The sequence below is a fragment of the Tachyglossus aculeatus genome, chromosome 5 (genome assembly GCF_015852505.1).
Source record: "Tachyglossus aculeatus isolate mTacAcu1 chromosome 5, mTacAcu1.pri, whole genome shotgun sequence".
In the NCBI taxonomy this organism is placed as follows: Eukaryota; Metazoa; Chordata; class Mammalia; order Monotremata; family Tachyglossidae; genus Tachyglossus; species Tachyglossus aculeatus.
In genome coordinates, this window is record NC_052070.1 from 72,688,525 (window position 1) to 72,713,651 (window position 25,127).

General features: G+C 43.2%; 1 protein-coding gene across 3 annotated transcripts in view; it reads left to right on the plus strand.

The window, feature by feature from the left end:
* BBS4 (Bardet-Biedl syndrome 4) overlaps positions 1 to 25,127 on the plus strand; it is a 60,590-nt gene that overhangs the window by 20,196 nt on the left and 15,267 nt on the right. Inside the window, exons 3-7 of one of the 3 annotated variants that reach the window (XM_038746399.1) lie at positions 7,914 to 7,993; positions 15,176 to 15,239; positions 18,932 to 19,043; positions 19,369 to 19,441; positions 21,700 to 21,753. In XM_038746399.1, the coding sequence (XP_038602327.1) occupies positions 7,914 to 7,993; positions 15,176 to 15,239; positions 18,932 to 19,043; positions 19,369 to 19,441; positions 21,700 to 21,753 (383 nt within the window). Of the gene's footprint in view, positions 1 to 7,913; positions 7,994 to 15,175; positions 15,240 to 18,931; positions 19,044 to 19,368; positions 19,447 to 21,699; positions 21,754 to 23,605; positions 23,901 to 25,127 lie in introns of those variants that run through there. The other 2 variants (XM_038746401.1, XM_038746400.1) reach the window with 2 other exon arrangements.

Genomic DNA, 25,127 nt, shown 5'->3' on the forward strand with positions numbered 1-25,127 from the left:
ATCCTGGGCAATTCAGTTCACATCTCTGGGCCTCAGTTTTCACATCTCTAAAATGGAAATTGAATCTGTGAGCCCCACGTAGGAGAGGGACTGTGTCCAACCCAATTTGCTTTTATTCACCCCCAGCGCTTATTACAGTGCCTGGCCCATAGTAAGCGCTTAACAAATAGCACAAGTTATTATTACAAGATAACTGGGTTGGGCACAGGCCATGTCCCACATGGGACTCACAGTCTTAATCCCCATTTACAGATGAGGCAGTTGAGGCACAGAGAAGTTAAATGACCTGTCCAAGGTCACTCAGCAGACTAATGACTGAGCTGCGATTAAAACCTAGGTCCTTCTGACTCCCAGGTGCATGAGCTCTCCACTAGTCAATCAATCAATCAGTCGTATTTATTGAGCGCTTACTGTGTGCAGAGCACTGTACTAAGCGCTTGGGAAGTACAAGTTGGCAACATATAGAGCCAGTCCCTACCCAACAGTGGGCTCACAGTCTCTGCATATCCTTTGTTGCCCATTCTTAGAGCTCGCTAATTTAATCCCAGCTTTTTCTTGTCTCTCTGTATCCAAATAGTTCTTTTTGTAGAATTCACTAATTTGGTTATTTTATTTATTTTAAAATTCGCTTGAAGAACTTAAAATATTTACTAGGAAAAGTAAAAATCAGTGAAAGCACTTGGACAAAGCACTGCATTTTCTTTTTTACAAAACTTTCTGCATTTCTAAGAGAACAGTCGGTGAGATTTGATGGAATAGGCCAACCTTTTGTTCCACTCCAGGAATTCTTGTGCTTAAGTGGAAATTCCACCTAATCACCTCTTCTTTTCCTTGTGGGAAGAAAAAGTGTCCATCACCTATGTTACGTTGTACTCTCCACCCTTTACTCTCCATCCAAACTACCTACTAAGCTGATCAATCAATCAATCAATCATATTTATTGAGTGCTTACTGTGTGCAGAGCACTGTACTAAGCGCTTGGGAAGTACAAGTTGGCAACATATAGAGACAGTCCCTACCCAACAGTGGGCTCACAGTCTAAAAGCTGATCCAAGCACTCATCTTATCCCGATTTGACTATTTAATCAGTTGCCTTGCTGATCTCCCTGCCTCTTGTTTCTTCCCCCTCCAGTCCATACTTCACGCTGCTGCTTGGACCATTTATCTGGAAAAAGGTTCAGTCCACATCTCCTCAGGACCCCCTCAGTGGTTGTCTCCATCCAGCAGCGCCTCAGACAAAACTTCCACAACGTCAGCTAGAAAGTACTCAATCACCTCTCCCCCTTCCACCTTTCCTCCCTGGCTTTCTGCTCCAACTCATTGTGCACACGTTGCTCCTCTAAGCCAATCTGCTCACTACATCTTGATCTTGTCTACCTTATTCCCAGCTTGCCCAAGCCCTCCCTCTGGTCTGGAACTCCCGCCCCATTTATAAACAAAAACTCCTCACCTTTGGCTTTAAAGCACTTGATCCTCTTGCCCTCTCATCATCATCAATCATATTTATTGAGCGCTTACTATGTGCAGAGCACTGTACTAAGCACTTGGGAAGTACAAATTGGCAACATATAGAGACAGTCCCTACCCAACAGTGGGCTCACAGACTAAAAGGGGGAGACAGAGAACAAAACGAAACATACTAGCAAAATAAAATAAATAGGATAGATATGTACAAGCAAAATAAATAAATAAATAGAGTAATAAATATGTACAAACATATATACATATATACAGGTGCTGTGGGGAAGGGGAGGAGGTAAGATGGGGGGGATGGAGAGGGGGACGAGGGGGAGAAGAAGGAAGGGACTCAGTCTGGGAAGGCCTCCTGGAGGAGGTGAGCTCTCAGCAGGGCCTTGAAGGGAGGAAGAGAGCTAGCTTGGCGGATGGGCAGAGGGAGGGCATTCCAGGCCCGGGGGATGACGTGGGCCGGGGGTCGATGGCGGGACAGGCGAGAACGAGGCACGGTGAGGAGATTAGCGGTGGAGGAGCGGAGGGTGCGGGGTGGGCTGGAGAAGGAGAGAAGGGAGGTGAGGTAGGAGGGGGCGAGGTGATGGACAGCCTTGAAGCCCAGGGTGAGGAGTTTCTGCCTGATGCGCAGATTGATTGGTAGCCATTGGAGGTTTTTGAGGAGGGGAGTAATATGCCCAGAGCGTTTCTGGACAAAGATAATCTGGGCAGTACTACACTCCTACTACAACCCAGCCCGCACACTTGGTTTCTCTAATGCTAACCTTCTCACTGTACCTTGATCTCGTCTGTCTAGCCACCGACCTCTCGCTCACATCCTGCCTCTGGCCTGGAACGCGGTCCCTCCTCATATCAGACAGATAATTGCTCTCTTCAAGGCCTAATTGAAGGCACATCAGCTCCAAGATGCCTTCCCTGATGAAGGCCTCCTCTCCTCTTCTCCCACGCCCTTCTGTGCTGCTCTTACTTGCTCCTTCATTCATCCTTCCTCCCATCCCCATGACACATATGTATAAATCAGTTATTTATCTGTTTATTTATATTAATGTCTGTCTTCCTCTCTAGACTGTGAGCTCATTGTGGGCAGGAATGTGTCTGTTGTTATGTTGTACTCTCCCAAGTGCTTAGTACAGTGCTCTGCACACAGTAAGCGCTCAATAAATATGAATAATAATAGTAATAATATCCATCAAATTGCCACTCTCTTCACCTTCAAAGCCTTACTAAAATCACATCTCCTCCAAGAGACCATTCCTACCTAAGCCCTCATTTCCCCATCTTCTCGTACATCACCTGTACACTTGGATCTATACCCTCTAAGCACTTGATAGTCAAGTCACCCCCATCCTCAGCCCCACAGCACTTATGTACATGTCCCTAATTTATTTTTCGGTAAGCTTCTTGTGGGCAGGGAACTTTTCTACCAACTCTGTTGTAGTGTATTCTCCCAAATGTTTAATACAGTGCTCTGCACACAGTAAGCACTCAATAAATATCATTGACAATGTATTTGTGTGATCAAATAACTGTGCAGATATAGATAAATAATAGATGATTTATTTTTAATTTCTATTCATGTTAGTGAAAATATTTAAGATGTTTAGGGGGAGAGAAGAAAGTATGTGAACTAAACTGTCCATGCTGCAAAACTAGAGTATTTATTTTGACATGAGAGTGTGGTAAGAAAACCAACCTTAAAATTCAGTAGTGCTGTCACAGAAAAGTGTTCCAAGAAGAGCGTTTTCATGATCTGTGGACGTCATACTCTTCTAGATTGTTTAGCACCCCCTCACCTGAGGACTTTTAGTATGATATTTTGGATGAACAGCTCACTTAATTTAGTTTTCTTTTTCTTTAAAAATGTACCTTTTTGTTAATAGTCTTCCTTTTGTGTTTTTTCCTTTGCTGATTTTCTGTCATCTGAAAACCATAGAAAGCCACTTGTTGAGTGACAGAATAATGGTTGGCCCAAATCTCATCATCCATCACACTGGCATGTTCAGCATGTGGACTTCAGTTAGAGCCTAGAAAAAAAACTGACCCCATTATTTTTGCCCTGTTCCAAAACCTGTCCTTGGGGTGTTTGAACTTTTTAGATTAATTTCTGGCAATATGCAATACAGACCCATTTTTTACCCGCTTTTATTTACTGAGTATTTAGCATATGAATTTATTGTTTTATAGGAGTTTTAATTTAAAAAATCCTCCTTATGCATGGCATAATTCGCTAAGGGGGTGGGGAGTAAGGAAGTAGTTGCATTGATTTTTGTGAGAAGTATTGGTATTGTTCCAAAATGATTAAGCATAGAAGAGACTTGTGCTTTTAGAGGACATATCCTTAAACGTAATTTATTGTATTTCTTAGCGTTGTCCATCATTCACTTTTTAATTCAAAATGAAATTGTAAAGGTGTTTTTTAAGGGATGAAAAATATGGACAGTAAAGCCTTGAGCAAGAGTCTGGAACATTCTGATTACACAAGGCCAGTTGATAACTTTCCAAAAATGACATCAGCCTTCTTAGGAAAACCTAAGCTCTGTTACATTCTTGAAGTAGATTAAGAGATAATGGAGCATTCATGCAGACCTTGGAGCCACTCGAACAGATGACTTGTTAAAGAAACCACAGGCACATTTTAAACTTCAAAGAGGGTTGTGCCCCTGTTTTTATTAAAATGAATTGAATTGCCATTTCTCCCCCAATTTTCTTTTTCACCACCAATAATATTTATGTGTAATTAGAGAGCTGCATAGTGTAACCTACAAGCTAGCTCTCTTCCTCTCTTCACAGCCCTACTGAGAGCTCACCTCCTCCAGGAGGCCTTCCCGGACTGAACCCCCTCCTTCCTCTCCCTCTCCATCCCGCCCGCCCGACCTCCTTCCCCTCCCCACAGCACCTATATATATGTTTGTACAGATTTATTACTCTATTTTACTTGTGCATATTTACTATTCTATTTATTTTATTTTGTTAATATGTGTTGTTTTGTTGTCTGCCTCCCCCCTTCTAGACTGTGAGCCCGCTACTGGGTAGGGACCGTCTCTATATGTTACCAACTTGTACTTCCCAAGCGCTTAGTACAGTGCTCTGCACACAGTAAGTGCTCAATAAATACGATTGAATGAATGAATGAATACTGACTTTTCCTGTGTTGATTGACATAGATTCAGAGATAAGTCCTGAGTTGCTCAGGCAAAAGATGTGATTCTATGCAACCACACATTTACATATGCACAAGTGGCCTTGGACTATCATGAGAAGTTCCAGAGGGGGACAAAAAGTTAATGGAAAAAGAAAGTTGCCAGTTGTTCTTTAAACGTTTCGTGGAAATATTTAAGCATGTGTACTCATGAATCTGCTTAAAGTGGCTAAATATAAGTAAGAATACCTAAATTTTATAATACTGCCCAACAATTGATATTACTGTTACAATAAATATAATAAAATTCTAGAGTAAATATAATAAAGTCAGTGTTTGAGACATTTATCAGGAACCTAATGGATTGAGGATGCCTGCTAGTTGAAAAATAGGTGGAAAAAGAAAAACTCTGGCATGTGATATACTGAAGAAAAAACCCCCAACTTAATGGTTAGGTCAAAGGATCATTTTGTCTTCCTTCATTTGTGGTTGAAAACTGTCTTTGGCCTACCTAGAGAGTCTTTTGATTCACTTGGGTGTTTGTTGTCTCTATCTGTTGCCAATTTGTAATTCCCAAGCGCTTAGTACAGTGCTCTGCACACAGTAAGTGCTCAATAAATACGATTGATGATGTTGAATGTATCCCATTTGGGAAGTTGGCTTCTCCTAGCCCTGGGTCTCTGGAATGGAGAGGAACCTGTTTATAATCCCGTCCCCATCATGATCAGCATTTGGACTAGTTCAATAACACCAAAGGTGCTAATCAATCAGTGGTATTTATTACAGAGTAAGCAACAGGAAAACAATCATGTAGATTATGAAGGCAAGTGAAGATAAGATTTTTTTTTTTTTAAATGTGGTCTTTCAGAGTGCCTCAGATCCAGTGTCTCGGACCAACATTATGAGGAATCTTACCCTGCACTTGGCCTCAAACCCTAATTTAGACTCCAGACTCGATGGTTTTTGTAGAAAAGAAGCACCATCCAGAGGTGTCTTTTTAACCAAGAAGGAAGAGTTTAAAGTAATTTTAGTGCTTATTTATTTTCCTTGATAGTCATGAGGCCCTTTTGTAGAGCAACCCGTTCACAGCTTTAAGATAAATTTAAAATGAGTAGAATTTAGCATCTATTTAGACTGTAAGCTTGTCGTGGGCGGGGAATATGTCTGTTATATTGTTGTACTTTCCCAAGCACTTAGTACAGTGGTCTACACACAGAAAACACTTAAGTATGATTGACTCTTTAAAGGCTTCACGTTAAAAGATCAACTGCAGCATGGCTTAGTGGAAAGAGCACAGGCTTGGGAGTCAGAGGACATGGGTTCTAATCACAGCTCTGCTACTAGTCTGCTATGTGACCTTGGGCAAGCCACTTCTTTGTGCTTCAGTTATCTCATCTGTGAAATGGGGATTAAGACCGTGAGCCCCACGTGGGACAACCTGATTACCTTGTATCTACCCCAGTGCTTAGAACAGTACTTGGCACATAGTAAGCACTTAACAAATACCGCAATTATTATTATTACCGAAAGGTGCAGATAGACTTGTTTAAAACATTTTAATTTTTGTATGAAATAATTTTAAGCTGTTTTATTCACGGTGGAGCGGGAGTCCTCAAGACCCACAATTTAGTTAATTTACCTCAAATCAAGTTAATCTGGTATATATATAAGAAGTTTGGTTAAATTTAAACCTGCAGATAGTTGTGATGTTCGTTTGAATTTACCTATCATCCTTTCTTTGGAAATCCTGTAGGTAGCTCATGATACCCCAGATTAATGTAAGGCGTAGTGTCCCCATTTTGGAGATGAATGAGGAATGGTTGACTGCCATACAGATGGCCTAGGAATCCTGAAAATAGCCATTCCCCAGGGCCCATTTAAAGTGATATGCTCATATTCTACCTTGCAGATATTTTCCCCCACAGTTATCCACATCTGTTTGGTCTTTCTGCCTTAGAGTGCTCAGATATTCACTCATTTGGAGAGATGACAGTAGCATTCATTTATACTCTCTGCTCCTGCAGGAGCAACTATTTTTGACTGTGGCTGCTTCTGCATTTTCCTGTCATCACAAGCACAGCTTTTCTGTTAGTTACTATGGCTACCTCTAGGGTTCAAAAGCCTAGAAAAATGAGTAGCATGAGTAACTATTTAATGAGTGTTATGCACACAGCATTTTCAACTTTGAAACCTACCACAGATATTACCAAGCAAGTAATTGTAATTTTTGCTATAGTCTCCTTATATAACTGCTGGAAGCAAGCACACATTTCTCCATTTTGTATTGCATCAAATATACTTTTTTCATTGTGGGTCTCACATTATTGACACCTATGTGATGTTTCATAATTCAGTCCAGTCAGTCTCCAGAGATGGTCCAGATGTGACAGAAACAGCAGAACATTAATAATGGCAGTGTCCCTGTAATGCATTTTCTTATGAGATACCTATTTTCCCTGGTAGCCCCTGGGGGGAGAGAAGAGGAGAAGAAGAATTATTTATTCAGGCCAAGTTCTCACACTGAACCTCCTCTAATTGACACACCAAGTTGACAGAATGAGCAGGAACAAAAGAAATGAGCTTTAAATTGAAGTATTTGTTGCTGTTCTGAAAAGATAAGATTTCCTCTTCTCCAGCTCCCTATCACATCACCTTTGCACTAGAATTTGCCCCCTTTATTCACCCCTCCCTCAGCCCCACATCACTTATGTATATATCCATAATTTATTTATTTGTACTAATGTCTGTCTCCCCCTCTAGACTGTAAGCTCACTCTGAGCAGGGAACGTGACCAACTCTGTTATAGCGTGCTCTCCCAAGTGCTTAGTACAGTGCTCTGCACACAGTAAGTGCTCAATAAATACGATTGATGATGATGATAATAAATACAATTGATTGATTGATAAATCTGGCAGGATAAAGTGGTATCCACTTTTGACTGCTAATCAGCTGTGAGAGGACTTTATAGTTACAGCATATTGGATGTTTAAAACGCTAAAAAAAACTACTTGTAAATATTCATCAGTATTTTATGTCTGTCTCCCCCAGTAGAGTTTAAGTTCACTACTTGTAAATATTCATCAGTATTTTATGTCCGTCTCCCCCAGTAGAGTGTAAGTTCACTGGGACAGAGAATGTGTCTCCTGCTTTTGCTTTACTTTCCCAGATGCTAAGTACAGTATCTTTTCATCCATTGATCACTCAAAAAATATCATTACCATATGTATAATCATCTGGAAATGGCAATTATGCTAGGGAGGGAATCAGATAGTAAATACCATGTTTTTTGTCAAAATTTACCCCACAGCCCAAGAATTACCTATCTTGGAGAGGCAGAATTGGCTAATACACTTGCATTATATCCGGAAAGACTATGAAGCATGCAAGGTAAGTAAGAACTATCTCCCTTCATGTTTGATTTGAAAGTCAGAAGGATCCCTGAGGTTTGAGTCAAAAACACTCAGTGTGGGTTATTATTCCACTTCAAATGACATCGTGTTGACAAGCTTGATGGTCCTGTCTAAAGGGAAATCATAGACATCTCGATGTCAATCTTGAGAACCTATCAAGCAGTGGTATCAAATCCATTCAAAGGTTTTATTGCTGACCCTGAGTATTAGAATTGAAAACCTAACCATCAAATTTGTTGATTATACTAAACAGGGCGAAGGTAGAAGGCCTTTGCGAGATTGGGGAAATGGTCCTTTAGGAAGAAAAAGGGTGGGGAAAGATTGAGAAGGCCTAAGTGTAACAGGAAAAGGTCTGGAGTGATCATAGTTGAGTCTTTGGAATAATGTTATAATTATTAAGTCAACGAGGTACTGGAATGAAATCAACAGGAATGTCATATGCAAAAGCCTCTGCACTGTTTGGCTCATTATTATAGTATTAGGCCCACTATAAAAGAGCAGTGCCAGTAATTAATGGATTTGAAGGTAGATCTTTTAAGAAAAGGATAAAGAAATGGAGATTTTAGCCTAGAGAAGACCACGGGTCATCTAGTAACTGTTTTAATGTGTAGGAAAGACTTTTATGGAGAAAATGCTGACCAGCCATTCCTCATGCCTACTGAGGGCAGACCAAGAGGAAATGAATCTAGATTAAAGAAGGAATTTGATTAAATATTAAGAAGACCTCCATGAATCTCAGGGTGATAAAACATTGGAATTGAATACTAAGAGAGTGCAAGGGGTCTCTATCCCAAAGTGTCTTTACAAAAAGAATAAACATTCTCCTGTCCTAGTTATTTTAGGTGATTCAGTGGGCAAGACCAGTGGGTGTGATTTTGTATTCATCCCTCTAGACTGTAAGCTTGTTTTGAGCAGGGAACAAGTCTACCAACTCTGCTGTCCCAAGCACTTAATGTAGTGCTCTGCACAAAGTCCGTGCTCAGTAAATAGCATCGATTGATTTATTTTCAGACCACCTCTCAGCCTCTGAAGGTGCAAGATTAGTACTCTGTTTTTCCCGGCTACTGATAACCCTTCTGCCTTTCTCACAGTGTCCAAAGAATAGGTCATTTTGTGTTTTCGGATGAGGAGGGCACTCTTTAGAACTTGCCTTTCTCTGAGGGCCATTTGTACTTGTTCTGAAAACAGCCCAGTAATTTTAAAGAGGAAGGGAAGAGCCCTCTGGCATGGAGCCAGAGTGCTATTTTTCGAGAATCTCATCCAATCAATTGGTCAGTAGTATTCATTGAGCACTTGTGATGTGCAGAGCACTGTACTGAACACTTGGGAGAGTACACTACAACAAAGTTTATAGACACATTACCTGCCTAAAACAAGCCAGCCTAAGAATCTCACAGTCTCAGGCCTCCAAGTGTGCAAGAAAATTCCCCTAGGTGATAACTTGGCACAGAAAATGCATCTTTCTGGAACTAGTTACTTCTCTTGAGGGTGTTTTTTTTTTACAGAAGTACGAAGTTCTCTATTAATTTCACCTGCATCCTTAGAACATTACACTGCTCTAAGCCCGTTCCCAGAAAGAGTTGGTTCCCAAGATGGTTGGGGAGGCATAGATGGTTTTGCGGGGATTTGGCTATTGGAATCTGTGGCACTGTAGGAGGTCCAGGGTCTATGCTGGCTTGCCAGCCACCTTCCAGCATTCTCTTTTACAAGAGTGCCTTTGAAGACAGCAGCAGGCCCGGGGAACCAAACAGCAGGTAAGCTGCCTTCCAATGTCAGACCTTGGGGTTCAACTGTGCTGCTAACCAGGAAAACACCCGAAAGAGCTATTGCGGGGATTACAAGGAGATATGCCCACCCACAGAGGGACCAGGGAGAGGGTGCCTGGAATGGTGGTGCCAGTCTTCAGAGAGTCAGCAAAGCTCCTTATGGTTTTCTCTGGGATTAGCAGTGCCTTGGAGTGTCAGAGATCAGCATTCATGGGGTCAGCAGGTATTTTCTGGGGTAGGAGCTTGTGAGGTCATCAAATTGTGGAGGAAAAGGGTTGGGGGATGAGGACCCAGCTTCCCCAAACTATGGTGTAACTTAAGTCTACTGTAATCAATCTGTCTATCCAAAAAGAAAGGCACTGCGTGACATTGATAGAGAAATACTATGCGTTTAGCATTTTTGAGTTTTTGAGTGATTCTCAGTCTTGGGTAGATATATCTCATTCCTTAAGTCTGTCTATTCCTCTGTCTCTTTTTATCAGAATGCCTCATTTCTTAAGCGTCTCCCTGTATAGAGAAGCAGAGACCCAGTTTCCCCAAACTATGGTGTAACTTAAGTCTACTGTAAACAATCTGTCTGTCCAAAAAGAAAGGCACTGCGCGACATTGATAGAGAAATACTATGCATTTAGCATTTTTGAGTTTTTAAGTGATTCTCAGTCTTGGGTAGATATATCTCATTCCTTAAGTCTGTCTATTCCTCTGTCTCTTTTTATCAGAATGCCTCATTTCTTAAGTGTCTCCCTGTATAGAGAAGCAGAGACCCAGTTTCCCCAAACTATGGTGTAACATAAGTGTACTGTAATCAATCTGTCCAAAAAGAAAGTCACTGTGCGACATTGATAGAGAAATATTATGCATTTAGCATTTTTGAGTTTCTAAGTGATTCTCAGTGTTGGGTAGATACATCTCATTCCTTAAGTCTGTCTATTCCTCTGTCTCTTTTTATCCTTTTCTCAGAATGCCTCATTTCTTAAGTGTCTCCCTGTATAGAAAAGCAGCGTGTCTTAGTGGATAGAGCTTGGGCCTAGGAGTCAGAAGGTTCTGGGTTCTAATCTTGGCTTTGCCGTATGTCTGCTATGTGACTTGGGCCAAATCACTTCAATTCTCTGGGCCTCTGTTATCTCATCTGTAAAATGGGGATTAAGAGTGTCAGCCCTATGCGGAACAGAGATTGGATCCAACCTGATTAACTTGCATCTACCCCAGCACTTAGAACAGTGCTTGGCACATAGTAAGCACTTAACAAGTACCGTAATTATTATTATTCTTATATCTCTTCGTTTGATTTAATGTAGACACTTGTGAGCCAAACAGACTTTAAGGGGTCAGGTGAAGGAAAAAGGGAGAAAGTTGGGGGGGTGACTAACAGAGTAATGTAATAGACTGAAAACAAATAATAATAATAATAATCTGACTGGCTTTCTAGCCTAGATGTATCCTGTGCCCAAGTTGGGCTGCTCAGGCACTGCTGATGTGAGCAGGAAGTATCTAGTTGAGAAGTTGTTTACCCTGCAAGAGTAGGTGGGACTTTTTGGTTTTGGCTCCCCTTCACCTCCACACAAGGGTACACAGCAGCCCTGGAGCCAATGCAGACACGAAAGTATTGATGCCCTTGCTAACTAATTTCCCTTTCAGACTGTAAACTCCTTGAGGGCAAAGATTGTGGTTTTCACCTCTTCTACTCTCCCAAGCACTCAGTACAATGCCCCTCTATGCAGCAGATGCTCAATAAATACCATTGATTGTTTTACTGGGACTGTTCAGTCTCCCATATGGGCCCTGGCGTTTTTTGGCTGGTCCTGCTCTGCCTATTGGGAGATGGGAAGAAAAAGCAGGGATTCTTAGCCAAGAAAGGGCAGGGTGAGCCTGGAAGGTGTGGGGTGACTCAGCTGCGTTTAGTTCGTGAGGACAGGGAGGTTCAGAAAGATCTTAAGGAAGAAGGAAGTTTGAGTCAGCCTAGGCATCCTCCTAGTAATGAATGTATAGGAATGGGGAAGGAAAGAAGGAGGTGTGGAGCTCAGAGTGTATTGTCGTTTAAAGCAGATGGTGAGTTTCTGCGATCAAAATATGAAATATCAAATACTCTCCAGCCTGGTAATTTGTTCATGAGTATCTTTCCCTGCCTACTGTGCATAGGGCTTTGGTTTAGGGACCCTTCCTGTGGACAAATTCCATTGTAATGGGATTTTGCCTATGGTAGGTCCAAATTGATGTTATTGTTTGTTAGACCTGTGTAAATGGCAAGGAAATGCTTTTTTTGAAACAATATTTATTAAGTGCTTACTACACGCCAGGCACTGTTCTAAGCTCTGGGGTCGATACAGGCTAATCAATTTGGACACAGTCCATGTCCCACATGGAACACACAGTCTTAATCCCCATTTCACGGATGAAGTAACTGAGGCACAGAGAGGTGACTTGCCCAGGGTCACTCAAAAGGCAAGTGGTAGAGCCGGAATTAGAACCCAGGCCCTTCTGACTCGCAGACTCTCGTTCTGAGCTAAAGCCAGTGACTAAACTGGTCAGCATTTTAAGGCAAACCCCAATTGCCTAAACATTTTCGTGATTATCGTAGCACACTTTTGGCACTAGCTTCTTCAGGATCCAGACTCCTCATTTTATCCCTTGTAATTTATTTTCATCAGATCACACTGAAATTTAAAAGGCATTCGGGTAATGATAAATTTTCGATCGTGGACACTGCGGCCACGCATAGAGCGAGTATCTGCATCAGAAACAGGAAGTCTTTTTTCTTGTTTGGTGAGAGACCCAAAAGTGTATTCATAATTGGTCTTTGTCTCTAGTCCTTCCCTGACTGACTAATCTCTGTGAGGTCTCTGGGATTCTCGATGTTGCCGACTATGGAGTCTACGTTGAGAGGGATGAACTGGGAATTCAGGACTGAGAACCTGCATGAAGGACTTGATTGTGGTGATATGGGTTTTATAGCACCCCTTCCACTCCCTTGCCCCTGCCTTTGGCGTTCCTGCTGGGGCACAGAGTGCAGCAAGCAAGTAAATGGGCAGGGGCACAGTGTATTAGTCTTTTGGTTGGGGGTTTTATGGCATTTGTTAAGCGCTTACTCTGTTCCAGGCACTGTACTAAGCACTGGCATAGATAGAAGCTCATCGAGTTGGTGGCCCAAAGTTAGCAAAACAATAAGAGCAAGAAAGCAGCGCATAACCATTGTGAGCAAAGGCACGTTGGCTCCTTGCTGTTTTAGGCAGGGCAAGCTTTAGTCCAAAAATCTCAACTTTTCCAACTGGCTCACAGTTTCAGTCCCCATTTTCCAGATGAGGCAGATGGGGCCCAGAGAAGTTGTGACTTGCTGAAGATCACGAGACAGACAAGTGGCGGAGCTGGGAGTAGAACCCAGGCCCTTCTGCCCCCCAGGACCATGTGCTATCCACGAGGCCACTCTGTTTCTCAAGTGCAGGCTAAGATTTTTTTAAGTACAGGATCAGTTTTCAGCTAAAGTGCCCCTAGCATGCTGCCATGGCTATACTGTAGCACTATAACCCAGTAGGTGGTTGCTTTGGTAGTCACTGGCTGCCTTCACCGCCTGTGTTAATCAGCTGTTTGTTGTCGCAAATTGTTGTTGCTCTGAGTGCTGGGGTAGATAAAAGTTAATCAGGTAGGACCTAGTCCCTGTCCCAATCGTGGCTCACAGTCTAAATAGGAGGGAGGACAGGTACTGAAACCTCATTTTGCAGTTGAGGAAACTGAGGCACAGAGAAGTTAAGTGACTTGCTCGATCAATCAATCGTATTTATTGAGCGCTTACTGTGTGCAGAACACTGTACTAAGCGCTTGGGAAGTACAAGTTGGCAACACTTAGAGACAGTCCCTACCCAACAGCGAGCTCACAGTCTAGATGTCACACAGCAGGCAAGTGGCGGATCTGGAATTAAAACCAGGTCATGTAGCTCCCAGGCCTGTGCTTTTGTGAACTTTTCAGCCTTCTTGCTAGGCCTGCCTACCTTGTGGGTGCATTTGGTGGTTCTGTGGTCAGAAGCCTTCACCACCGATGGCATGATCTACATGTTGATTGTTTTCCTTGATGAATCAGTTATTTTCTTACTGATTACCAGCAAAAAACCAGCAAACATGCATCAGCTGCCACCCCCACTGAAGACTTGTCCTGCCATAGTGGCGTGGGCAAATGGTGTTACCCCGTGTCTCAGAGTTCCCCAGTCACTGGGGATCCTTAGGATGGCAGCTACTGCCCTGCCCCCTAATTCAGGATGAAGACTCATCTTGCTGGAGCAGGGTTTGGTGGGATTGGGGGGTAAGACGTTGGAAAAGTTGTGATTTTCGGACTAAAGTTTGCCCTGCCTAAAACAGCAAGGAGCCAGTGTGCCTTTGCTCACAGTGGTTATGCGCTGCTTTTTTGCTCTTATTGTTTTGCTAAATGCACCGCATTATTTCACCTCTAAAGTGCCTGTCCTCCTTTCTGTCCCTTTTTGGCTACCGGCCTATGTCTGAATTGCCTTGACTTTTCCCCAGTGCTTAATAGACTGTCTGGCACACCATAAGTGCCTAACAGATGTCACAAGTAATGATAATAAGCGATTCAGGTGACATATACAATGTCATTCATTCATTCAGTTGCATTTATTGCGTGCTTACTGTGTGCAGAACAGTGTACTAAGCGCTTGGAAAGAACAATTCAGCAATAGAGACAATCCCTGCCCACAGTGGGCTTACAGTCTAGAAGGGGGAGACAGACATCAAAACAAGTAAACAGGCATAGAATTATAGATAGGTACATACATACACATGTTCTGTGGGGTGGGAGAGGGGAAAAGAGCAAAGGGAGTGAGTCGAGGCAATGCAGAGGGAAGGGGAAGCTGAAGAAAAGGGGGGCTTAGTCTGGGAAGGCCTCTTGGAGGAGGTGAGCCTTCAGTAGGGCTTTGAAGGAGGGAAGAGTAGAGTGATTGTCTGGAGGATTTGAGGAGGGAGGGAGTTCCAGGCCAGAGGCAGAATATGGGCCAGGGGTCAGCGGCAAGACAGACAAGATTAGGACACAGAGAGAAGGTTAGCACCAGAGGAGCGGAGTGTGCAGGCTGGGATGTAGAAGAAGAGAAGGGAGGTGAGGTAAGAAGGGGCAAGGCGATGGAGAGCTTTGAAGTCAGTAGGGAGGAGTTTTTGTCTGATACAAAAGTTTGTTTTTAAACTTTGTGCCTCAGTTACCTCATCCAAAAATGGGGATTAAGATTGTGAGTCCCATGTGGGACATGGACTGTGTCCAAATTGATTAGCATGTATCGACCCCAGAGCTCAGAACCGTGCCTGGCACATAGTAAGCACTTAATAAATACTGTTTTTTTTAAAAAAAATGTTTGTTTTACACAATTTCCCATCATGGATGTGTTTTCCTTTGATTTCAGACTGTCATCAAAGAGCAGCTTCAGGAGACCCAAGGATTGTGTGAATATGCTATCTATGTTCAAGGTAAGGTAGATGAGCATAATAGTAGCAATAAATTGTACCTTTGCTCTTATTAAGAACAGATAGTTGAAAAAGAATATCATCAGCAAGTGCTGTCATCATGCCAGTTTTGGGCAGAGATTTTCCTCAAATATGCATTTTTTCAAAATGTTCTGAATCCTTCACCACCTTTACCTTTTCAGTATTTCTCAGGGTGGGACTCAAAACCTCCTGGGCCATGTTTCATGAAGAGGTTTGTATTTTGGATTGTATGAGTGAGAGGTTTAGGGGAGGGTATACGGAAGGAAGGATCAGGACCCTTTGTGAGAAGATAGGAGTGGTGGAGCATAAGGAGGGAGCAGGGGTCCTCGAGGACTGTGAAAAGATGAAAAAATCATTCCAGTAGGACTTAAAGGGAAAGGGACATCCTGGCTTTGACCTTGAAAGATTTGTGCAAGTGGCAAGAAGAAACCTGCCCACCTGCGCTTTCCCCAGCTTGACTTGTGGGTATTCACAGCAACGGAGCGGGTTGGGTGTGCTTAGAAAGTGTTTCTATCAATGAGTTCTTACTATGTGCAGAGCACTCTTTTAAATGTTTGGGAAAGTACAGTACAACAGAGTCCCTGTCCACCAGGAGCTTAGTGTCCACAGGGAGAGACAGATTAAAATAGATTAGGAGTCGGGGAAATAGTGAAGCAGAGGAATATTTCCATAAGAGTGAGGATCAAAGTGTTGAAGGGTTACACAGTCAAGAGCATAGTCGAGGCAGGGGGGAGGGCGGGGAGGGTAGAAGATTGAGGTGAGGGTGAAGAGCGGGCAGCAGTTGCTTGCCAAATATCAGCCAAGATCAAATTTCAGTCTTCTATCAAACAAACAAAAAGCAAAGTGGAGTGTTGATTTCTAAGTCTCAGACAGGAACTCTAAAATAGAGAGACGAAACATAAATGGGGCTAGCACTGCAGCATGGGCATCTGGCTGCCTTCAGAATGGGGGTCAGGTAAGTCTTCATTGCAGCGTGGCTCAGTGGAAAGAGCCTGGGCTTTGGAGTCAGAGGTCGTGGGTTCAAATCCCAGCTCCACCACCTGTCAGCTGTGTGGCTTTGGGGAAGTCACTTAACTTCTCTGGGCCTCAGTTCCCTCGTCTGTAAAATGGGGATGAAGACTCTGAGCCCCACGTGGGACAACCTGATTACCTTGTATCTACCCCAGCGCTTAGAACAGTACTTTGCACATAGTAAGCGCTTAACAAATACCAGCATTATTATTAGTATTATTATTATTGCAACTGTTGGTCAGGGAATAGATGGCAAGAAGCACCACCTGCCACCGTTGCATTACTTCATCCTGGTCCTTCGCTTTTTACCTGCCCCGTCCAAGCGGGACTTGAGGGATTTAAGCAGCAGTAGCCTGACTCCATAAATCTTAGGGTTCTGGTTGCGACTTTCGGATTCTGGACGATCTAGGCGATAAGAAACCTGTTAACAACTCCTCCGGTCACAATGTTCTGTGCTCTTTACTTTCCCATGTTTTGCGGCCAAGTGGAAAGAGCATAAAACTGGGATAATAAGGAAAATGACTATGCGTGGAGCACTGTACTAAGTGCTTAGATAGATGCAAGATAAGCAGAGCAGACACAGTCTTTGTCCCGTCCGGGGTACTCCGTGTAAGGAGTGGGAAGAACAAGCATGGAACCCCCAGTTTACAGATGAGAAAACTGAGTCACACGGGAGTTAGGTGATTTGCCCGTGATCTCACAGCAGGCAAGTGGCAAAGATGGAATTAGAATCCAGATCCTTTGATTCCCACTAGATCACTGGGAGTCAGGAAACCTGGGTTTAAATTCCGGCTCTGCAATTTGCCTGCTGTATAATATTGGACAAGCCACTGAACCTCCCTGTGCCTCAGTTTCATTATCAGCAGAATGGGAATAAAATACTTTGTTCTCCATCCCTCTTAGATTGGATCTTGGCCCAATCTATTCTGCATCAACCTCAATGCTGAACATAGTGCTTGGCACACAATAAGTACTTAGGAAATGCTGCTATTATCACTAAGTAGTGATGATGGTATTTGTTAAGCGCTTATAATGTGCCAGGCACTGTACTAAGCACGGTGGTGGATACAAGCAAGGACACAGTCCTTGTCCATATGGGGCTCACAGTCTTCATCCCCATTTTACAGATGAGGTAACTGAGTCCCAGAGAAGTGAAGTGACTTTCCCAGAGTCACACAGCAGATAAGTGGCAGAGCTGGGATTAGAACCCAGATCCTTCTGATTCCCAGGCCCGTGCTCTATCCACTAGGCCATGCGGTTCCTCTGAATCTCTCTTCACGTGTCCGTTGTCAACCTCCCAGTCTCCTTTTTAAGGTTTTGAACCCCCCGAAGGGAAGACTGTGTTTTGCTTATCCTTTATTATATTCTTCCCGAGCACTTAATACTGTGCACTTTGCACACAGTAAGTGATCAATCAATATCATTGAATAAATGGTACAAAATACAGTACAGAGCCAGAGACCGTATATTTCGTCTTTTATTACAAAGGAATCATTTCAATCGTTCAGGAACTTTCTGTGTTAACCTCTGTACTCAGGTGAATCTTTTTCTTTAGCCTCACAGACCAGAATGCTGATTTTCAGTAGTTTAGACTGTTTCCTATCCTAAAGGCTTTGGGGACCTTAAAATCTAAACTGGGGAATGCAAGCACAGGGAGCCTTGTTTCTCCTCTGGCACAAGACTCTGAAATCCCTAACTCACTCACCTCAAACTTTCAAATCATATATGGATAGAACTAATCCTGTGCAAACTCTTGCCTAGGGGAGAGCTTGGGTATTGGTTGAAAAAAAATTCACAGTGCCTCCACTGAAGAATATTGCAGATGCCAGTGTAAGGAGCTTTTCCTTGACGCCATCAGATGGAAGCCGGAAACCACAAGGAAAGGAGGGCTCCCCAGAGAAAGCTTAAGAAATTCCCCTGCAGGGAACGTAGAGCAGTAGGTATGCCGTTAAAGCACATAGAACTAGTAGCTACTGACAAAGAGCCGTGTCAGAAGCTGGGCCTCAGGACTTCAGACTTGGGGGTCAGAGTCGTTGAGAAGTAGAACAAAGCATAGAGTATTTTTTTCTTCTTAGATTGAAGAAAAGCTTTATTTTTACTAGTGGTTTCCCAATGAAACAGGAATGATTTGGGTAGCCGTAAGTCTCAAGTGCCTCTCTTGCAGCGAAAGTCACTCTGTTATCAGGGTCATAAGGTAACCTAGATACGGACCCAAGTGATTTTGGGAGTAGCACTCCATTCATTCATTCATAGTTATTGAGCACTTACTGTGTGCAGAGCACTGTACTTAGCTCTTGGAAGAGTTCAGTATAACAATAAACAGACAGTTTCCTTGCCCACAATGAGCTTACAGTCTAGAGGGGGAGACAAGCATTAATAGTTAAGTTTAGCTATCTTGTTTATAGATTCACACTTATAAGCTTCAGACTTGCAAGTATTTGTGCACCTGATTTCCAACTGATGTTTTTATTGGGACCTTTTGAATGTAATGATGTATTTTACTGTATAGTACAGTACAGTGCTCTGCACACAGTAAGCGCTTAATAAATACGATTGATTTTATTGTATGCTTCTGAAAATGTATCGACTTCTTTGTTTTGCATTGAAGCACTAGCCCCATGGACAGATAATTATGGTATTTGCTTTGTTTTTCTCCTTTGTAGCCCTGATATTTCGACTGGAAGGAAAGATTCAGGAGTCCTTAGAGCTCTTCCAGTCTTGTGCAATTCTGAGTCCTCAGAGTGCAGATAACCTCAAGCAAGTGGCTAGGTCCCTGTGAGTCTTGTTTTATTATTAAAGTTTTAAAACACGCTCGGGAGATACTGGTGCTGTTTCTAGCTCATCCACTAAACTGGGTCTGGCTGATGGAGTGGGACCCTACAGAAACTGGGGTAAAGAGGCTCAGCTCACTTCAAAGTGGTCCAGCAGGAGAACTGGGTCATCATCATCAATCGTATGGGTCATTTCGTAGAGCCTTTTGAAATCATTGGGGTGAGGTGCAGCTGGGAAAAGGCCTTGGTTGGGTGACGGCTTTCACTGGAGGAGATGCGGGCAAGAAAAGACAAATTGGTATTTTACAGGAATCTCATTTCCTCCACAGATTTCTGTTGGGGAAGCACAAAGCTGCCATTGAAGTATACAATGAAGCTGCCAAACTGAACCAGAAAGATTGGGTAAGGTGCGGATTTTCAATTTCAGTATGTTAGTGGACATGCTAATGAACAATTTTGTCACATTAATGCTTCGTTTTATAATTCATATTCCTACCAATCATAGATGGAGGCCAGCCACATATCGGGTTTTTGTTGGTTTTTTGTTTTATTTTTTGGTCCCCCTGAAATATCTTGGGACGATTCTTAACCCTGGCTGTGCTATGCAAATAAATGGTTGTGAGAGTTGATTTGTGAGTTGTGACTTGGGAGAGTGAGAGTTGATTGTCATCTCTAGCAAGGGTCTCGGGACTCCTGCTTCTTCCCCTGAGGAGCTGGATTTTCAGGGTGGATTCCTTTGAAGAACATTATGTGGGTCTGCTAGCTTTTCAGGTAGCTCAGAGCAGGCCACCGTTTTAGCTCACCATCCCAGCGGAGGATGTCGAGCAATCAGAAACACTCCAGGCTCTCAGAAAGTAGCATGAATGTGGCAGGCTGAGATAGCTGAATAAATAATTGAATATCCGTAGATTCAAAGTCCTGAGGTTGAGGAGAATTACCTCAGTAAGTAAGTGCTAATAGTGGTTGCTGGGCATACAGTAAGCACTCAATAAATACGATTGATTGATTAATTGGGCCTTTGTGATCTGGGAAAGCCTTCCTTAGAGGAGATGGGATTTTGGGAGAGGTTTGAGGATGGGGGGAGCTGCGACCTGATTTAGTTGAAAAACGGGGAGTTCCAGGTAGGGGAATATCAAGCAGGAAACAGTGGTGAGAAGCAGCATAACCTAGGGGAAAACACACAGGCCTGGGAATCAGAGGGCCTGAGTTCTAATCCTGGTGCTGCCAGTTGCTAGCTGTGTGATCTTGGGCAAGTCACTTCACTTCTCTGTGCCTCAGTGTCCTCAACTGTTAAGTGGGGATTCAATACCTGTTCTCCATCCTACTTAGACTGTGAGCCCCATGTGGGACAGAGACCATATCTGACCCAATTGACATGAACCTACCTCAGCGCTTAGAACAGTGTTTGACACATAGTAAGCATTTAACAATTACGATTAAAAAATAGGAAGAGTTATATTGAAGAGTTGGTATAATTCTCCTCTGCAGCTTGATTCCAGCACTGAACCAAATTACTTCCTCCCCTCTTTAGGAGGGAAGACGAGAGACTGCTTTCTTGGCCTGCCTCATTAATGCATTTCCACACACCCTCTCCTGTAACGTACTCAGTGGGATTGGTGCCAGCCTCCTAGCGAGGCATAGAAAGTACCACTAATGTTGGGACAATATTGTTGTTTTTGAAAGTTTTGGGCCCTTTTTGCCCCGTCTGGCTTAGATGATGCCCAACAGTCCCACGGTCATATCGGGAAAGAGTCACAGGGAAGTGGCAGCCAGCAGGATGACAGCTGCTACAGAAGAAAAACATTTTCACCCAAGGGATGAGAAGCATATGGAATTCATTACTGCATGACCGATGGGCATTTTTTGCCTTTAATCCTTAACTTCTTATCCCTTGAATGTCAATGCCTTTGAAAACGTGCAGCACGTGTATTTTGAACATTCCTCTCGTCGTAAAGGAAACAGGTGAAGCGAAAGTCTCCAAATTGAAAAGTGACGATGAAGGCGGCTAATTTTCCCCCCGCCTTGGCAGCGTCTGTGCCTCTTCCTGCTCCGTGGTTTTGAGGGAACCTGTGATGACTCGGTGCACGTTAGATTGGAAATGGCTAAAAATGGCCTCTGTGCTAAGCTTTTACTCGGGATAAACTCCTTTAGGAGTTGGAGCTCACAAATATGCTTCCAAAGATTCCAGCGTCTGGCTTATCCATTCAGCTTCAGGTCCAAAGACTAGCTCCTTAAGGGTTGGCTTTCTTTCATTCTTCTGTGGGCAGGGAATGTGTCTGTTTATTGTTATATTGTACTCTCCTAAGCACTTAGTACAGTGCACGCAGCACTTAATAAATCCAATTGAATTAATGCCTTTATGAAAACCGCCTCTTTCTCCTGTCTTTGTCTCTTGTAATTTATACCATTTGTTTTACCTTGAGGGAGCACTGCTCATTGGAATAATTTCTGTGGAGTAAATGTAGATGATTAAACTAGCTGCCATGTAGAATCCCTTGAACGGAAAAGCAGAGTGTGGTGGGTGTTTTTTTAGAGGTAGGTGTGAGATGCGGACAGTACTAAGCATTGAGCAGGACTCATCACAAAACGCTTGTTTTTGTCTTTCTAATTTCTAGCTGTGAATTTATCCCTTAAATCGTTTCCCCCTCTCTTGTGTTTAGGAGATCTGCCACAACCTAGGGGTGTGCTACATGTACTTGAAGCATTTCAAAGAGGTAATTTGCATTAACAGTTTGTGTTATTGACAAAGAGGTTCCATGTAAAATATCCTCAGTTTAGCTAGAACACATCCCTCTCTAACTGCATTGCACGTTTAGGAGAATTAGATCATCATTCCTGTTGGTTTCAAATGTTGGGGCCTTTTTTCTGAGTGTGCTGTTTATTTTGAAATCAGTTTTCTCCAAACCTTTTATTAATAAGGATGATGGCATTCACCAAGTGCTTACTCTGTGCCAAGCATTGTACTAACCTCTGAGGGAGATACAAAATAACTAGATTGGATACAGTCCCTGCCGCACATGGGGCTCACAATCTAAGCAGGAAGGAGGGTAGGTATTGAATCTCCATTGTACAGATGAGGAAACTGAAGCACAGAGAAGTTAAGTAATCTGCCCAAGGTCACATAGCAAGTAAGTGGCATAGTGGAAAGAGCACATACCTGGGAGTCAGAGGACTTGAGTTCTAATCCCAGTCTAGCCTTTAATCATCATCATCATCATCATCAATCGTATCTATTGAGTGCTTACTATGTGCAGAGCACTGTACTAAGCGCTTGGGAAGTACAAATTGGCAACATATAGAGACAGTCCCTACCCAACAGTGGGCTCACAGTCTAAAAGGGGGAGACAGAGAACAAAACCAAACATACTAACAAAATAAATAGAATAGATATGTACAAGCAAAATAAATAAATAAATAAATAGAGTAATAAATACGTACAAACATATATACATATATACAGGTGCTGTGGGGAAGAGAAGGAGGTAAGATGGGGGGGATGGAGAGGGGGACGAGGAGGAGAGGAAGGAAGGAGCTCATTCTGGGAAGGACTCCTGGAGGCCTCCTTTCATCTGCTGAGTGACCTTGGACAAGTCGTTTAACTTCTCTGTGGCTCAGTTACCTCATCTGTAGAAAGGAGATTAAATCCTTCTTTCCCCAATTTAGACCGAGTTGGGACAGGGACTGTCTCCTCTCCGCTTGTCTTGTATCTAGCCTACCACTCAGTACAGTGCCTGGCACATGCCACTTAACAAATACCATTTTTAAGGTCTCATGTAATACTGGCTTATACGGAGAAGTGAGGCCTAGTGGAAAGAGCCCGGGATCGGGAGTCCGGCGACCTGGAGTCAGAAGGTCATGGGTCTAATCCCGGCTCTGCTGTTTGTCTGCTGTGACCTTGGGCAATACATTTCACTTCTCTAGGCCTGAGTTACCTCATCTCTAAAATGGGGATTGAGACTATGAGCTCCACATGGGACAGGGACTGTGTCCAACCCAATTTGTTTGTATCCACCTCAGTGCTTAGTACAGTGCCTGGCATGTAATTAAGTGCTTACCAAATGCCATAATTATGATTATTATTATTATCCCAGCTCCACCACTTGCCTACTATATGGACCTTAGGTGAGTCGCTTGACTTCTCTGTGCTTAAATTTCCTCATACGTAAAATGGGGATTAAGTACGTATTCTCCGTCCCCCTCAGATTGTGAGCCCCATGCGGGCCAGGGACTGTGTCTGATCTTGTAGTAATGTATCTACCGCATCTGTTTCAACAGTGCTTGACACTTAATAGCTCCTCGTGGACAGGGAATATGCCTACCAATTCTGTTGTATTACGCTGTCGCAAGTGCTTTACACAGGGCTGTGCACACAGTGAGCACTCAATCGATACAGCTGATTGACAAGTGGTTAACAAATATCATTTATTATTATTGTCATGATTATGAATGAGTGAGATCACGAGCACGGTCTGCTCCCTGGCCATACAGGGCACCCACTACTAGTCTCAGCCGCCTTTCAATGTGGACTGTTGGTGCCAGTAGGACCAGGTGAGAGACTGTGATGGCCCAACGTAATCCATCAACTTCCCCAAGAAAAGCACCTCATGGGTGCACCCCACTGACGGGCAGATAACCTCTCTGTTCCCTCCCCTTTCCTTCTCAAAGTAATGCCCCGTGGTATTGACCGGACCGAAGAGATAACAGTGCCAATCGGTGGTGCCAGTGGTGACTCAGCAGCCCTACCAGAAGTGCTCACCCCGATGGGTTGTTGGTACAGGGTGGAAGAAACTAGCCTTCATTGGCATTCCCACACATGGATGAAATCTCATCACCAGCTGTTATCTTCAAATTCACAGGACAGGTATCTGGCTAATTATAGATCCATATGCGCACATGTGCTGGACACACAGTATTGGCCAGTTCAACGTATTTAGGTCAGTGGAAACCGAAGTATTGAATTGGGTCCAATCCGAAATTCCTGATGATGCAGAAATGCCCCATCAATAGCCACAGGAGAGATCAAGGTCTTTCTATCCCTGTGCTTATCCCCTATTTGAAGCAGACTTTCTTTTTGTAATAATACTAATGATGATGAAAAAAATAATTATGAATAATAATAATAATGGCATATATTAAACACTGTGCTAAGCACTGGGGTAGGTGCAAAACAATTAGATTGGACACAGACCCTATCCCTCAGGGGGCTCCCAGTGTAAGAGGAAGAGAATACCAAATTGGTTGTCTTGTTTGGGAGGCAGAGTGGGTGAAACGTCTTCCCCTCTGTTCCACGCATGTCCCCAAGGGGTGTTTCTGTCACAAGGGAGAGACACAGTCTCACTCTCCTTCCTCAAATAAGACTCTGGAGGTGTCTCTGCAGCCTCCAAAAGCCAGCTGACCCCCTATGCAGGACAGTACCACAAGTAAACTCGATCTGCCCCAAGGCTCTGCTTTGAGAATTGCTATCGCATTTCAGAAAGCTCATAGCTCTTTCTGTTTCCAAGGGGAATTTATAAAATGGGAGAGGGCTATGTTGTCAGAATAAGCAGGCAGCCTTCTGCCGTTTAGAATCACCGAAAACTATTTTGAGAAGACCTCGATTCACTGGTAAATATTAAGTAGCCCTAATTTTGGGGGTGGCCAACTAAGCTTTTAAGTGTAATTTTCTTGTTGAGTAACTCTGGAGAGTAACTTTTGTAAAACATTACATAACCCTATGACTACTGGCATTTTAATGCTCCTTGATAATGAATATCGAGTGATGTATAATTCCTCTTCTTTCTTTCCCCTGGTCAGCGTATATCTACTTTGGAGAGAATGGCAAACTTTCCTTCTCTCCACTGTTCCCCATCTTTCCCCACGGGTCAACATGGTAGAAGAAGGGAAGAGATTATGGTGCTGAGAGCTTGAACATGTTTTTGCTTCTTAGGAGGTGTTTAGCTTGTGTCTAATAGGAACAAAGTCCAATTCAGCTTCAGCCCAGGGAAGTGTGCAAAAATATTTTGAAGGCACATCAAAAATTGCAGTGCAAAATATGAATCTTTTTCCTGCAGTCAGTGTATTCTCTGCTAAGGTGCCACTTGCTGGGCCT